Here is a 16937-nt window from a genome sequence, read left to right as displayed (position 1 = left end):
TTTGTTACCTGATTGTTCAACTGAGTCTAGGAGACCTGGTCACTCTAGAATGCACAAAGGCAGCGTGTACTCTCTAGCTGCCTTTGTTCAGATTGGATTACTGTGTGCATCTCTACTTGTAACTGTAAATATTTTTTTAGTAAATATATTGTGTTTCTGTTCTTCTAAGGGTAAATGTACTAGAATTTCAGTTCAGAGATGTGTTCCTCGGGGACATGTGACTTAACAGAAAGTATCTTTTTTTCTTTTAATATGATTTAGCAGTTCACTGGATCTACTGAAAAGTTAAAGGACTAATGCCCAGTGTAAAGCTCAGAGCAGTGAAAAACAATTTGAAAGTGCAGCTCATGTCTCAGAAAACCATTGTGCTTTGGGAAGTGATGTGCATAGGAAAGATCTTTCTTATCACAAAACATTGGTTTTATTGGTATCCTGAGAAAAATTTAGAGTAAATACCTTACCTCTAAATTCTGAAGTAGGATATGATACATATGGAAGAGAAGACATACAGAAGAATGATAGATATGGAAATGTGGGAGCTGGGATAGACTCCCAAGAAATGTAACACTCAGTTCCTTCCTGGCTGGTGGCTTGTAACTGCCCATTGCCACAGATAAACTCCTATTTTCTAAGTATGACTGGAACTTGAGAGAACAGCTCTAGATACATGAGCAACCAAGTTTTCAACTGCACAAATGCTTGGTGAGTATGGCATACTGTCACATGGGAGTGCCTCATCAACTAATTCGAAAGTGCTATTTGAGAGAGAGGTGAATCTATGGAATTATTAGTGCCACTGACTATTGAATATAGTATTTAATCAGTTATATGATATAAAAATAAATTAATTCACAGCAGAGTTGGTTTTGAATATTGTTTTCTAGGAGAAAACGAGGGGGTGATATAGATTGTCATTCCTATGCATCTCAGTTTTTATTTTCTTTCAGGTTTACTGGAGTGGTTTTCTCTGTTGTGAGTTTGACCCTGTTCTGGCACATGGAGTAGACTTTCTAATGATGCTAAAGCAATTTATGACCTATTTGTCCTTTCTTAAAGCCATGTCTTTTGTTGACTATCCTAAACTGTGCCAGTTCATTGTAAATGATCCTAATCTGTGTATGTTTTTTACCATTATCCCAGACTGAGGCAAGATAAAAGTCCTTTGAGTTCTTCTGAAATGTGTGTTAAATATAGTGTGGTACCTCTAGGCATACAGTAGCTCTGTGCATTGATGAGAGTGAGTTATTTGGATACAATTCAGATACTAAGACACAAAAGTGTGGGGGTTTTCGATTAACAGCAGATATGACAGAGAAAAGGTATAAAAGAGGAATTATTTGAAACCTCTTTATTACAGATGAGGTACTGCTTATCAAATTTGAATAAAGAGTAGAAATTTCTTTTGGAAGAAATATGATTTCAAGGAAAATTTAAGTGGACTGGGCATGTAACAACTGCTATGAAGTGCAGATTGCTGATATCTAACTAGGGGTCATACCAAGTTCAGTACCACTGAGTGATGCTAAAAGCTGCACCGTGCTAGTACTGTTGCCTTGTAGAGGGATATCACTATATTATTACATAATATAATTACAAAGAAGGTAAGTTCTGTGATGTAGTAGTTATGTATACACTAATACCTGTTTAGCACAATAAAAGAATTGATCTAGTTTAAATTTTTCTGATATAAATGCCAACAAGTGCCTGTAAACTTGTTAAGTCCATACTCATAACTTCCACAGAAACAGGAATCAACAGTTACATATCATTATTTGTGGTGCTAGTATACCCAAATTTAGCATCGCTAGTTTTGGCACAAGGCAGGAGGGATGGTGAGCTACTGATGTGATCACCTCTTGTTTGTAACGAATTAGCTGAGGAAGAAATGGGTAGCAGCATACTTTTCCTTTTTTCTCCTCCATTTCTGCCTCCATGCTGCTGGTACCTCTTCTTCTCAACCAGTGTAACTCAAAATCAAGTGTTCCAAGCTGTTGTGAGCTGAAGTTACTGTATGCACTCTGTAGCTGCAACGAGACATTTTTCAAACTCAACCTTCATTTTTACACAACAGGGTGTAAACTTTAAAGGAGAGAACACTTGTTCAGAAAGGGAAATTAACATCTGATACGCACTTTTAAAATACTTTTTGTTTTGCTTTGTATCATTCCTGCTGGAGTTTTTGCCTGGTATTCATCCTGGCATTGCCAGGCTCAAGTTCTGGTTTTTTTTTTTTTTTTTTTTTTTTTTTTTTTTTGTACACAGGTTTATACCATGTTTTCGTATATGGCTTTGTTCATGTTTCTACTTTTCCTTTCCTCACTCACCGTTTACTTTCACCTACACATTGCTCTGCCGCCTCTCATATGTCTTTCCTCTGTATGGATATGGCAAAATATGAAGGCTTAGTTGCTTTTCAGATGCTGCAAGTAGGAATTTTTCCTGTTCCTTTTTTACACCATTAATGTTTAGTTGGCCACCTACGTACAAATATTTCTAGAGCTTATTACTGGCTTTTTTCAGAGGTTTCTTGGAACACAAGAGGACTAAGACTAGCCAGATACTGTTATCTACACTGTTTCTTTTATGCTTCTGCATACCAAGAAGGAAGACAGATCTCATGTTAGTTGCTGTGCTTCTGTGGGTACAGAAGTTGACGTGGAGGCTAGGTACAACTTCCTATGTGCAGGCCTCAGTGATGTGATGGTATGTTATGAAATGTTGGCTTCATAATCATAAATATGTTTTTCATACAGGTACGGTATTTAGAATTGATAGTGCTGTTTACATAGGAAGTTACTTTTTTGTTTTTTACTACTCTGATAGCTTTGGGAGTAGCTGACAATTTTGAAGATATGTGTCTGTCTAAGATGCTTTTCATAACAGCCACATGAGGGAAAATCAGAAGCTGGACTTGATGCTATCTGGAAAAGATACTGTGTATTGAAGAATATAAAAAAAGTCTTTCCAAACTGGTTAATCACTTAGAAAAAAGGCATATGCTGAAATCTGGATTATACTGGTGAAAATTGAAAATAAATGTCCCTTTGCATTTGCTTAAAATCATTTGGACATTTGTTTCTCAACTGTTCTTTGTTATTCTTTTTTTAAACGTCTCTACCTATCTGAAATTGTCAGGTTTTGTGTTCTTCAAGAGGAAATCATAAATTTACCTCAGGCTTCTTGCTGGTATCAGCTGTCCTGTATTTCAGGATAAATAATTGTCTAGTTATGCCAAATAACCCTAATTAGTCTTATTTAACCTTGGTGTTTTGCATAGCTACTGGGTTCATATTGCTTATGGTGGGAGTGTTTCTATTTAGAAAGTGCTGCAGCTTTTTTTTTTCAAGAGAGAAAGATATGAGTGAAAATCTTCTGGAGTTTGTGAAGCAACATAACCTTAGAAGAGACTTGAGTTTTGTCATGATTTGATTTTGATTTAAATGCCATCACAGAATCCCATCTTCTTATGTCAGTCTCTATTCAGTTGTAAGTGTTTAGAGGAAGAATGTTGAGGCACAGCAGCAACTGACAGCGTGGGATGGCATTTTGCAGAGTGCCTAAATAAGGTGCCCCTATGAGTTTGACTTAATTGTTTTTCACGTCATTTAATTTGTTCTAATTTGGTCATAAAATCATGCAGGAGAAAGGATTCTTGGCCCAACTGAATTTCTGCAGTTTTGGTTCTGCTACTGAATGTGGAACCTTCATTTCCTTCTGTAAATCATAAATTCAGGAGAAAAGACAACGGCAGGAATATTTCAGCTGTGGAGGAAGGCGGTTGAGGGAAATTATCTGTCAGTTTTCTCTGAAGGGGTGAGGAGATGCCCTGTTGTGCAGAGCGAGGGTGCTGGTTGAGGTGCCCTTGCCCAGGCAAGCAGGACTCCTCCATGCCTTGTGAGACCTGCCAACTACCTGCCCACTGTCACACACACTTTAACACTCTCCACCAAATGCTTACAGGGGTTGCAACATACATGGCCAAGACACTGAAGCTGTAGTGTTTTATCATTATGTTTATATGGGCTTTGAATTATGTGTTTAAAAGTGATTGTAATGGTGTGAGGGTGAAGGAGGGGGTGTTTGAGGGGTGGCTGAACACTGGCTGTTCATTTCTGTTCAGCCAACTAAACATTTTCCTTGAGACTTGCTCACTTATGCAGGGCATATGTGTACTGTGTACCACAGCAGAATTTAGCATAATGTTATTCTAATGCTACTGGATTTACTTCAGGTTTGTATTATTCAAGACATCCAAGAAAAATAAAAATACTAGGCCTTTCTTCAATATGTTATTTTGAGAAGCACATCTTATTAATGTAAAAATCACATAGAAATGATAACTCTCTCTCTCAATATGTTGTATATGAAGGTAGGTATACCTTTGCTTACCTGGCCTTTAAGTGTTGTTTTTGCTGCAGGTTAAGAAACAAAAAAACCCAAACCAACAAACTGAGACCCAAAACAAAACCACATTTGAGAAGGACAAAGTAGCATGAGCTTGAGGTAGCATTTCTGCTTCTGTCTGACTAAATAACAACACTGTTAGGAGTTCAGATTGAAAGTGAAACTCTTCTACAGTTAGAAAATATTTAAAGAAACATTTACAGACATTTAAACCAATAGGAGGTCTGAAAAGGGTCAGGTTTTACAGTTTTGGTGTATCTTTGACTTAAAAAAAAATTGGAAATAACAGTATTAAAGTTTTATAATTTTTATTTGAGAAATATCTCCCGAAGTTTAATTGTTTGGCCAGATGTATTATAGATCTATTTTTATAAGTTATTTGAATGATTTACAAAGGTATACTTTTAAAAGTCTATTGATACTTTATATTTAAAAAAATAAACAGTGAAACAATTCTGAAAGGCATTTTAAAAGAAGGCAATTTAAATTCATAGAAACAAAGATGTTTTTAATTTGTTTTTACATCCTGTGGACTGTGCAGTGAATTTTTTTCATTGTTCGTTTCTTCGAATGAGGGCTTACACAGCTGCATGAACACAGTGACACTTTCTGTCTCTGACTACCTATTATCATTCAGTAAAGAGACTCTTGGAATTAATTTGAACTCCACCATCTATGGATTTTTTGAAAACCAGCTGGGTTTAGCTGAAATGCCTAATTAGTTAGAAGTTCTTGGCAGATCAGTTGTGCTCATAGTCGGTGCCCCCACTTGCAATTAGGCCATGTTTACCAGTAAAGCCACACTGAACAGGCTCATTTCAGATTTATATACAGTATTTTTTAGGAGGGTCCCTCTCATCAGATTTTAGGAGTCATGGACTGCTCTCCAGTCTTCTGACCAGTCTGAAGGGACCACTTGTTTGCCCTAGTGAGTCTCCAATGAGATCAGTAGGCAGTTTGTAATGAACTGAATCAATTCAGCAGACACTTCTCTCCCTTCTCTGGGCTTGCCACCCTCCTGGTGACCTTCAGGATCAGCGAGTACTTATTGTTAATTATATCCTAATGACTTTGCAAACTTGTTTCCAGATGCTGTGAACTGGGCCAAGGTTCGACTGTAAACATATGTCCCTCTTTCTGGTGCAGTGATAAATAATATGAAAAGGTTATGTGCAGTGTATCTTGTCTGCAGCTGACAATTTTTTAGTAAATCCAAGTTTGAGCATCTTCTAGATTCTTTTAAATTAACAGATAAGACTCAACTTCATATATAAAGTGTTTTCAGAGAGAGGTGTTTTCCTCTCTGTTTACTTTGTGTCTATATATGCATTTTGTTAAAAGACATACACACAAAAATCAGTTGTAAGGGCTTTTTGTAGGCTTGGTTTTATTTTAAATTCAGAATGTAGGCCATGTTGCTAGTTAAAATTTTTAACTTCTGGTTCCTGAGGTTGGTTTTGGTGTAGACTATTTGACTTTTTTACAGTAATTCTCAGAGGGTTGTTATTTATTGTCTCAGATATACTGAGATTCCAACTCTCTATGAATGGTATTGCAATGTATTTTTCATAAAAGAATGAGAGACAATCCGTGTTTCACAGTAATTCCAGAAAAAAAATGTTTCATGTTTTCCCCAGGTTGTTAGTTTCAGTCCTCAGTAGCTATTGAGGAATATACAGCAGCGATTCCTAAAACAAAATCTTCAACTATAAATATTTTTTCCTTTATAAAAAAATGGCATTACAAAGCAAACTTGTTCTTCCAGTCTTACCGAGACTATTATGCTTGCCATGGAAGGGCATAGGTATCAGGAATGATTTTATTTTCTTTTCCTACTTTTGTCTTTCCTAGTATTCCTGGGATACTTTTCGGTTCTCTATACTTAGACCACAAGAGCATCTAAAAGTGGTACCTTTAGCTTCCATGTTAACACTTGAAAGCTTTAGCTCCAAAAAAGACCCATGACATGAATCAAGTTACTGTTTCCTTCTCATCTGTTTAGATTTAGAATGAGCACCTACCAGTGTATTATGTAGATTGTCACTGGATTATTCGAGTTATTCTTGTGTAGCTGTCTGTTGAACATGACCATTTTTCAATGAGTGAATTTCAGAAGATAGAAATTTAAGTGCTATACCAGAAGGATTAGTAGGTGATGGTGGAAATCTTACTTGTTTTTACGTTTTCACTGCATCCACATTTGCAGAAAGCACCTTTTTCTAGATGTGGTATCAAAAGACATGGTTCTTGACTTTCTGTTACACAGCTTCAATTTTCTTTTCATTGCATACATGTAGCTTTATCAGTTAAGTATCAGCTGAGGAAACGAAGTTATATTGTTTTTACATACCTTAGAAAGATGAAATTTCAAGATGAAGGTAACACCTACTTAAACAAAGTAAAATACAAGCAGTTGTTTCTGTAGGTTGTTTGAGGTTTTTTCCCAAAACATGGAATACTTGTAAAATATGCATACATACCTACACATAGTAATACCCTGTAGCGTTTGAAGATTTTGGTGTGTGGTACCAGAATAACTGAACTATCAAATACACCCCTAAGTTACACTGTAAGTTTTAATTAACATTTAGATTGAAATACAGTTCATTAAAAAAAAATTATTTACATAAAAACCAAAATCTTCTGATTTTTAGGATTATTCTGGTACTAGTTTCTTCTCAGTTATGCCTTACAAACTCAGGGTATCATTCACTTGATCATGTTTACCAAGATCATTTCCTTTCTGTATGTGACGCAGAACTAGGTCATCTGCACATCTGCAGTGATTGCTCTCCTTTCCATTGGTAGTGCTAGGTTTCCTAATAAAAGCTCCTATTCTGTAGGTACCAGGTTGACTTCATGCACTATCTGAACCCTGTCATTGCTCTGCTGAAACTAGTTCTACTGTAAATAAACAAATGCATACGGGGTAATATGGGTGGTGTCGGAAAGAGGAAAAAATGTAGATTTCATTACCAGGCTTAAAAGGTGTCTTTAAAATAGTTGGATTTTGGATAATTTGGTTTATCATGAGTAATGCTCTTTCACTTAATTTAATTGAGGGGGTCGCTATTATTTTTTTGAGAGGGATAGCAGAGGAGAGGCCTAGTTGGAGTGGCTGAAGGAGCGTTGGTAAAGCACAGTTCTCACTTGTTTGGCGAGTAGAGTGCTACCTTTCATCTCTGTTCTGTTTCTTCCATTCTTTTAAATCCTGTGGACTTGAGGCATGTTCACTCATCCTTCTTTTGCTGACCCAGGAAAACCAAAGCCCTGTAAGCACCTGCAAGAGGAAAATAAGATAACTCTACTTCTCCAACCCTACTAATCTCCCTATCTCTGCTGATCTGATGTTGATCTGTAAGCAGCTTCGTTTTTGGAGTCTACTTTAAAGGATCAGTTGATCTTGAAGTTGTCCATGAATGGAAATAATTACTCTCTGAAATGCTATGCTAGCTTTTTATTAATTCCCTACATTTTCTTACACATTCTTTCATCATGTCTATAAGTTGTTGACTCAGTTGACCAAATACAACTGCTTCAATGAGATATGTATTTTCCTTACAGAAGTAGTTTTCAGCTAGAGCTATGATGTAGAAACAGGTAAAAATCAGTTTTTTTAAACATCACTTTTTTCCTGTCTATAGTAGAACATACACGTTGAAAGAACATGAATATTCACTTGGATTTTTTTAAAAAAAGATACTTTTGTCAGTGATTGACTTTGTTTTGACCTTGTAAGAATGTTGTTTTCCTAACTGCTGTTTTTGCCTGTTTAGCAGACACCTGCATAGCAATTACCTGATTTGTGACTTGAGGGGGTGGGGCGTATTTTACTTTTAAAACAACACAACTGGTATTGTTGAGAAATATTGTTACACTGTATTAATTTTTCATTCCTGCAGAAGTCAAATCTTGTAACTAGAGAGAGGTAAGAGTTACAGCACTGCACTCTTTTAAGAGGAACAGTATAAAGCCAGCACCATATGCCAACATCAAAATTGTTGGTGGCAACTGGTGATACACATCCCAGGAGATATGGTTACACTTCTGGGAATTAGTTTTCATTTTGTAATCTGTTAGTTCTTACCTCTGCTTAAAGTAATTACAGAGGTTTAATAACATGTACTATTTAAGTCATACAGTAAAAAATAGAAATATATGAAAGTACTTGATTCTGAGTTACTGAATAAAGACAAGGAAAATATAACTGATTCCAGATCTAGGATCGTAATTAATTTAGATAAGTTAAGCATAAATTAAGTACTTTAAATCATTTGTATTAGTGTTGAATTAATTTTGTGATTGTCTCATGCATAATTTGCCATTCTGTAATAGTGAAGGTAGAAAAGCACTCTTCATTTCATCCACAAATGGGTGAGTAATTCTTCAGTGTTTCCTGATTTTTTTTCCCCCCTTAAATATATGGAAAATATAAATTCAGCTCTGCAAGGCAGGAGGTATGTTTGCAGTTTTTTGCTTATACTGACTCTTATCATGGCTTAAAGTATTGAATTTGTTAGGGAATTGGAAATATTAAGTTGCAAGACTGATCTATATTGATGATGATCTTAATTGTTTATTAACCTGTACATTCTCAATAACTTCATAGGCCTATGGTTTAATACAATTTAGTAATATAATTCTTGTATGAATTATTGTTGGAACTGACCCATTTGACTTCATTGGAAATTAAGAATTTTGGATTGTTGACTCCTGAGACAGCAACACAATAAATAAGAAAACATATAGGGGGGTTGGAATGTGTAAAGTACTGCGTCCTTTCTCCCCCTTGCCTCCTTCCCCACAAAAAGCTGACCTTACATGTACTTAGGAGAAGAGATGGTTCTGTTTTTATTAACTTCATGAAGCTGCATAAGAGATCAGGAGTCATCATTCTGAGAAAGTATAGAAACTTCGTACCACTGAATTTGTGAGTTCTGGGCTAAGTGACTAAATAAGAGGAGGTCATGGGAATTGGTAGTTCCACCCCTCTTTACCTTGTGTTCACTTTTGTTCATAATCTAGTCATTTTCTTACTTCAGTTCTTCCAAGTGTGTATTAAACATGTCAGGAGACAAACTGAAGACAGAGGGCTATTTATATTAATGGTTATTATCATGAAAAGACGTACAAGTATTCAGGGGTTGCAGGCAGTCACAAGGGTTTTTACTTATACCTAATATAATTGTTTCTATTAATTATATGTGTGCATATGATATGCTAGTGGCTACTAAGGTTTTTTTTGCATTAGCTTTGCTTTGTTATTTACAGGTTTTATTTCTTTGTCTATTGGCAGGTATTTAATTAGTCAAGGAGCACATGTAGGAGCTGTAAATAGTGAAGGAGACACTCCATTAGATATTGCTGAAGAAGAGGCAATGGAGGAGCTGCTTCAGAATGAAGTAAATAGACAAGGTAATTTTGAAAATGGAAGGGTGGTTGTGTTTACTGGACACTAATTATATTTTTGAAAACTTAAGATAAAATAGGTGTTACAAAGTCAGCTTATTTTCTGAAGGGAATTGTCAATGCAATGTGCAGTGTTTAAGCTGTCTTTAAGTGTTTTTGCTCAGCCCAGCCTCTTGTGAAGAAAGAGGTCGGAAGTATTGAACCCAGGTGTGCAGTGGATTCTTGTATTCATTTAACTCAACCAGAATGTAGGTGTCATTCAGATACTATGGATGGTATTCAGTGCATTTGAGATATGGACTTCTATATCCCAGCTTCAGACTATGTCTAAAGAGATTTCTACCCTGGAGAGAAGAGAAACAGGCAGGCGGTTTTAGGATGAGGTCTTAATGCAGTCCCAAGGTAACAAAGAAAGCCTAGAATAACGAAAACAAGAATGAACAACTATCCTGTATCCCATAAATCAACCTTTGTGTCTAGTTCTGATCTTTTTAGTGCCTTTCTATAGTGGCAAATGTCTACTCCTTGGGATAAGGAGTCTTAGTTTGCAATTACCTGAGGCCTGAAAACCTTTCATGAGCCTTTGAGTTCCTCCTGGGGTTTTCTTGTGTACCCTTCTGAAAACAGCATACAGGTGAGCATTCATATAAAACTTAAAGGAGAAGTATAAAGTTTTGACATTATTGTTTAATAACAAACGCCCTAAATTTATGCACCTTGTTCCTAGAAAATTCCTAGTACTGGCAGTGATGTTTTTACAGGAGAAATTTGACCTTCGAGAAAGCATATTGATTTATTTTTCCCTGCTTTTTTCCCTTCTCCTTACACTGCTGTATTCCATATTCCAGTCCTCACATGGGTTTTCCATTGAAAGGTCTTTGAACGTTTCTGGGTTTCCTATTCCACAGAGAAAAAAATATTCAGTTGTTGTTGCCTGACCATCTTGAGTCTGATAGAATTGCGCTGCTATCCCAGAACCTGGAGTACGAGAAGTAGGGTGCTGTGATCTGAGTTATGTGTTGAAGGAGGATGACATTGAGTGAAGATGGAACCTTTGGAGGGGATGTACTAGGGGGCTGCATCTCCATTACTTCCAAACCCCTGCCTGCCTCTTAAAAGGCTTCTTCCTCCTTGAAAATGGTTCTTCTTTTAGAGTGTTAAGTTAATGTGTCTTAAGACAAATTTACATAATTTAACAGTAAACTAGTAATTGCTTTAGGCTTTGCCCTGACTTAATTTGTTTTCTTAAACCTGTTTAAAGCCCAAAGCAAATGGTAAAAAGAAACTGGAAGACATGATATGTGAAAGAAGAGATACCTACTGATATGCAGAAGTAGACAGTAGATTTGCAAAGGCTTTGATTCATTTAATTGGTAGTGTTAACAGAAATTTGATTAGCATTTCTTACAGTTAACACACAAAGAGCATCAGAGTAGATAATTGCAAGTATTTTTTTGTCTGTATTATAATTACTCTATTTTAATTACTTGTTCTCTTTTCTAACAGTACTGTCAGTCTTTGCTCAAGAGTTGTTTCTGGAGTGTGCCTCAGACTAGATTCTTTAAGGTTGTTTTTTAAATGTTTGACTTCACTGATGTGCAATACTAATTGACTGCAATAAGTCTTTGTAAAATTGGAATTATTTGGGCAACGAACTTTTCCAAAATCTCTTTTATATTTGTTGCTTTTTTAAAAAGAAATTATTTGTTTTGTGGGATTTTACATACGTTTTTACAATGCATATATTCAGCATTACACAGTAATTTTTATTCTTTTGCGAGTTTAATTAAATTATTTTGAACATCCCAATTGTAATATTAACATTTGCAACCTAAACTAAATGCCACAAATCATTGAAAATTTCCATGAGGTTTACGTATTTCATAGTTAAACTTACTATAAACTGTCTACAGTACTGTATTTAAAAATCTGAAAAGAAGATACATGTTTCCACACTGTAGCTATTAGCTTCTAAAATAATAATTTTAGTTGGTTTAAAATACTAGATTTCACTTGCTATGGAAAACCTATTTTCCGAGCATTCCTCTGACATTTTTGTCAGTTGGTTTGCTTGTTTGTTTCACAGAAGCAGGAAGAAGGCATGCAGTATCCCTTCTTCTAAATTTATGTGTGAAGATGTAAGAACTAAGGGCTTTTACCTGCAGAGATGAAATCTCATGATTGTGCATGAGAATGGAATAGAAAGGGTATGAATCTGGATGTGAACTTGTGTATATCTTACTAAATCATGACATAGTTGTCTCAGCAGTAAAGTTTTAATTATGTGCTTTTGATGGCATCCTTAACTTGAATGTAAACTTAATATCAAATACAAAATGATTATTTAGTCATTATAATGAGCAGTTAGAGAAGTGCCTAATTGTGTGTATGTTGTGGCTAGAGAAATTAATAGCTCTAAATAGGAACTTAATTGTTTCTCCTAATTTGGAATTAATAGTGATGCATTGTCACAGTTTCATCTTTGACTATACCTGTAGCAGAATATAATTATTCCTCCAGCAGTGGGATAATTCATATTCCTTTCATATGATGCACTCTTTCATATCATATAAAACAATGCCAGTTTTGATAATGCAAGTTAGCATTGAGGTCTGTGGAATGGTCAGCCTGGCTCATGTTACAGTTAATGGAAGATCATCCTATTTATTTTGAAAATAAATAAATAAACCTGGGTGCCAAAATATCCTACCTCTGCATAGGTAAAACATGCAATGTGAAAAGTAAGTTGACATCTTTGGTAACATTTTTGCCTTCCAACCTTTTCATGTGTTTATTCCTACATTAATTAGTTTCATTTTTGTGTTGCATTGTTAATGCTGCAATTGTGGCTTCCGGTGTATTGGCAGTCAGAGTTGCTTGGTGGCAAAAGATTGCTTGGAAAGATCAGTCAGGTTCATCGTGATTTCAAATGTGTTTAGCTGATGACATTTGATGTTTGTTTCTGTTAGAAATCTGAGGAAAACCATCATGTTAGATCACCCTTTTTACTGCTTTTGCAGGCCTTCTTTCTTTGTAGGAAAAGTACAAACAGACCCTTCCAATTTTGCAGCTATTTAGCGTACAAACTGATCAGTACAAACTGATCATCAGTTTGTACTTATGCCCAAATTTTTGCAAGCAGTTGCAAAAATTGTATTTTAAAGACATACCTTACTACAGAACAAAATGTGGGAGCCTCTGAAGGCCCTAAAATCACAAAAAATAAATCACAGAGTGCAATGCAATTCATTTTTGTGTGACATTACAGTCTTAATAAAAGGAAGGATCTGCAATGTTTGCTCATCCTATTTTAGCATTCAGACTCCGGAATCAGATCTGACTAGAGAGGAGGTGGTCAGTGATCCAAAATCATCTTGTTGTTTTACGAGTACTGTTGTTGTAAAGAGCATTGGATGTGAAAGAAGAGAGAGCTTTTGTAGTATTATCATGCAGTATCTGGTTTTCTTCAGTCATGCTGATCTTCGTATGTGACACCTCTAAATTGCACCAAGGGTCGGATGTGTTCTCATGTGTCTTCTTGTGTTCTGCTGGGCAAATAACATGACTGTTGATACAATAGAGTCTGCAGTAATTGTGAACTAATGGAATAGATATCTAATAATTAAAGCTGTACCACTCTGATAGTAAGGAAAACATTTTTTTTTACATTAATCTTAAAAGGGGAATTTTTGGCTTAATTATTTTTGAAACTTAAAACCTAGTTTAGTTTATAATTTGTGGCAAGATATATTACATGGTTAGGTAAGGTATAAAGACTTTTTTGATACAAACACTTCACAGAAAGCAAAATCAGATTTTTTATGGAAATTATTCCAAATAATGTTGAACAACTGTTCCCTTTGTGCTCCATGTAGCTTAACTGGTTTGTGTGTTATTAAAAAACCCTTCATTTAGGACTTGTTTTGTTGTTTCTACTTATGGCTGATGCCTTTACCATTGGCCAATCCCATGTATATAGGTGCCACTGCAATCCTCAGAAATCTTTATCTTCATTAAAAATATTATATAGTTTTTCAAAGTGATCCCTCGTGTTTCTTCTACTCTACAATGTTTCAACACAGGGTTGTGGAAGTTATCTTTTGCCAGTAGTGTAAAGTTTTCATTTGCACTGGTGAAAACCAGCAGACTTGAAAGAGATGTGGCCAGCCCTGGCCAATTCTAAATGTTGTCTCTCCTCAGGTCTTGAGTAGGGTTAACTATAATGGTTTGAAGGTATTTTTTTAGCTGTTTATTGTCAGATGTCCTCTTAATGCCTTAAGCAGTTCAAAATAATTTTATTTTGAATTATAGGAAATGTTCTCGGGAGATGAGTTAGTAGGGAGAGGTAATGTGAGGTGAATCAGGAGTTCATCATACAGTGTGGTAGGTATTTATTCAGTAACTCAGAGTGATCACTACTTTTGTTCCAACAAAAGAAGCACATGTTCCTCATTCTTAATTATAGGTAATGTAACAGGACTCTCTCAGAATTATTGCTTAACTCAGCTTTGTTTATGTGGATAAAATCTGAAGTATTACATTTGTATATAAACACTCGCTTCATGAAGTAAAAAGTGGGTTGATCTTCCCTGCAGTATCTATAAAACATGCCTTTATATGGCTGAGTTGTCCCGAAACAATGATTCAGCAGTTAAACTTATGCTGAATTTCAGTAAATGCTCACTGAATGGCACACTGTTTTCAAACCTGTTGAGTAACACTTGTTGATTGGAAAAAAGTGAAAACATTTAGTAATAAATTATTAATGATTTAAGAACTTGTTAGGCTGCCAGAGAGGTTAATTGTACTTGTGATGTGAGCGAGTGCTGTGACCGAGGCTGAGCTGGGAGGCAGCACATTGCCATCTATGGGCCGCAGGGAGAAAGGGTTGGAAACCTACGGTGAAGCATTTTCTTTTTCCCTGGTATCTTAATAGAGTCTGGAAAACAATAGGAAAGAGAAAGGCCCGTACAAACTATAATAAAGGGTGTTTACATTCCGTTTTCTGCAGTTAATAATGGGAATTTTATTTAACTTACCTCAGAGCACAGCTTTTTTTCTACGACACAGAGTTCAGTTCTCATTTTCGTGCCAGTTATTAATGTGGAATGTTTTATTTAGATTGGCAAGAATCTGGTACTTTCTTGTGTTGCAATATGACCAGAAAATTACTGTCTTGTCAAATAATGTATTGATGTAGCAATTACTCCTCTGCAACCATTATATCTTGTTTGGGCTTTGCTTGTGATACTGATAGAAGTTTATATTCAGTATTAGTTATTCTTCCTGCAAAAGAATTGCTATTTTGACACAAATCCCCGAGTCTGCAGGCATATTTGGAAAGTACGCTTAGATGTGACCCATTAGAAACTCAAGATCGGGGTTTGGAAGGAGTTTTTTCTCTGTTCTGCCTTTATACAAAATTACCGCAAAACAACCAGCCGTGTACATGGACAGTTTTACACTGATAGGAATTTGCATCGTATTCTTCAGGTGGAAAAGGTTACTCATGCTGATAAGGATTCACGGTTGGACTTCGGGCATGCAAAAGGGAATGGACAATAAATGTGACTAACAGAGGATGAGATATAAACTATTTATTTGAACAGCAGTGTTTTGCAGGCAACACTGGTATGTAAAGGACTGCAGTCTAGAGCATTACTGTCCCAGGATCTGCTGATTTGTACTGCTGTGTCATTCTGAAAGGCAAGCAAATGCCAAGGCCCAGGAAGTTACAGTTGGCAGTAATTCACGCATCAATATGTAGGAACCTTCTGGAGGAAAGAGAATACAGGATTATCAGTGCATTATTGATTCAGAGTTCCTGGTCTTCATTCTTCATATCGGTCATAAAGTTTTTTAGCTTTTTCTTCTTCTCAGTGCTTCATCGGTCTTGTATATCTTCCTGCATCTTGCAGACTCAGCCTCCAGATTATGGTTTTTCAGGAGTTTCTGATAAAATGTAATCCAGTTACTTTTTATTACATTGTCAAGACTAAAATTATTCTTTTTAGTCAATTAAGTGAATGAGTCTAGGAGTTTGGTCAACTGTTTAGAACACTAAATGTTTAACCTGCTGATACTTTGTTAAATTTTATCTTTTGATTGTCGTTAGGATAAAGTTTTACCAAATTTACTTCATCAAGAGACTCTTTTCTCCAACTGATATTTCTTTGAGTTCTGCTTTTGTTTGTTTTGGGGTTTTTTTTAAATTATTTTCTTGGCTTTTTGGGGGTGATTTTTTGTTATTTTTGGGGGGATTTTGTAGTGGGTTTTGTGTGTGTGGTTTTTTTTTTAACATATTTGTATATTTCTGTATTTCAGGAAATTTTGATATGGGCATGTCATTTTCAAGGGTTTCCTTGTTCTATAGTTGAAGAATTGCAGCAACTGTGGAATTCGAATTCATACATAACATAATAGATATATCAGTCTGCTATCCACTGCCTTAAGGGTGTTTCAGCAGTGCCCATATAATTGCTTTCAGTTTGTCACTTCTTTGCTTTGACTTTCTAGTTGCCAGGGAATTGATAAGAGCTTGATGAATCTGTTTTATTATAATCTGTTTTACCACATTTTACACAATAGAAGATGCATTGCATTACATAGTATCATCTATGTATTATCTCTGTGTTTTCATTTTGTGATACTAATAATTTCTTTAATGATGGCTGCTTCACTGCATTCCTCAGTTTCTGCTGCATGTCTAAATGGGCAACAGTCAAGCTGGATTTCATTTGGTTTCCATCTTCTGGGGACTCATTCACCCTGTAAAAGATTAGTAGCTTGCAGTTCCTTTGAAGACATTAGAGCTTGAAATTGCCATTCATTATAAAGACTGTGAAAATTAATTAAAATTATTAATTATTTGGAGTAGTTTTGAAAAGAGATATTCTAGCTTTGCATACTCTTGCTTGGGGTCTACTTGATGTTGTGCTTTGGTTAGTTGGACAGTTAGGAGAGCTATGTGATAGAAACAAGTTCTCTGGAGAAAAACAGTTTGGGGAGAGATGAAGTTTCGGCAGGAAATACTGAAAGAATGCAGAAATAGATCTGAGTCAAGGAGTATCTCTTTTAAGTATTTTAAAAATCATGATCAATTTAATAGGCTGTACGGACCACTG

At 35.7% G+C, this 16937-nt stretch overlaps 1 protein-coding gene across 5 annotated transcripts in view; it reads left to right on the top strand.

Moving 5' to 3' along the window:
- Positions 1 to 16937, top strand: part of PPP1R12A (protein phosphatase 1 regulatory subunit 12A) — a 1052766-nt gene that overhangs the window by 46624 nt on the left and 989205 nt on the right. For all 5 annotated transcript variants that reach the window (XR_007630003.1, XM_050324436.1, XM_050324437.1 and 2 more), the window contains exon 3: positions 9701 to 9819. Coding sequence is in view for 4 of the 5 variants with exons in the window: in XM_050324436.1 (XP_050180393.1) it covers positions 9701 to 9819 (119 nt within the window). In the remaining variant the exon portion in view is untranslated. The remainder of the gene's footprint in view (positions 1 to 9700; positions 9820 to 16937) is intronic.

Source organism: Myiozetetes cayanensis, unplaced genomic scaffold, assembly GCF_022539395.1.
Source record: "Myiozetetes cayanensis isolate MyiCay16 unplaced genomic scaffold, myiCay2020 scf3, whole genome shotgun sequence".
Taxonomy (NCBI): Eukaryota; Metazoa; Chordata; class Aves; order Passeriformes; family Tyrannidae; genus Myiozetetes; species Myiozetetes cayanensis.
Note: the sequence above shows the minus strand (reverse complement) of the source record. Positions and strands in the feature narration are given on the sequence as shown.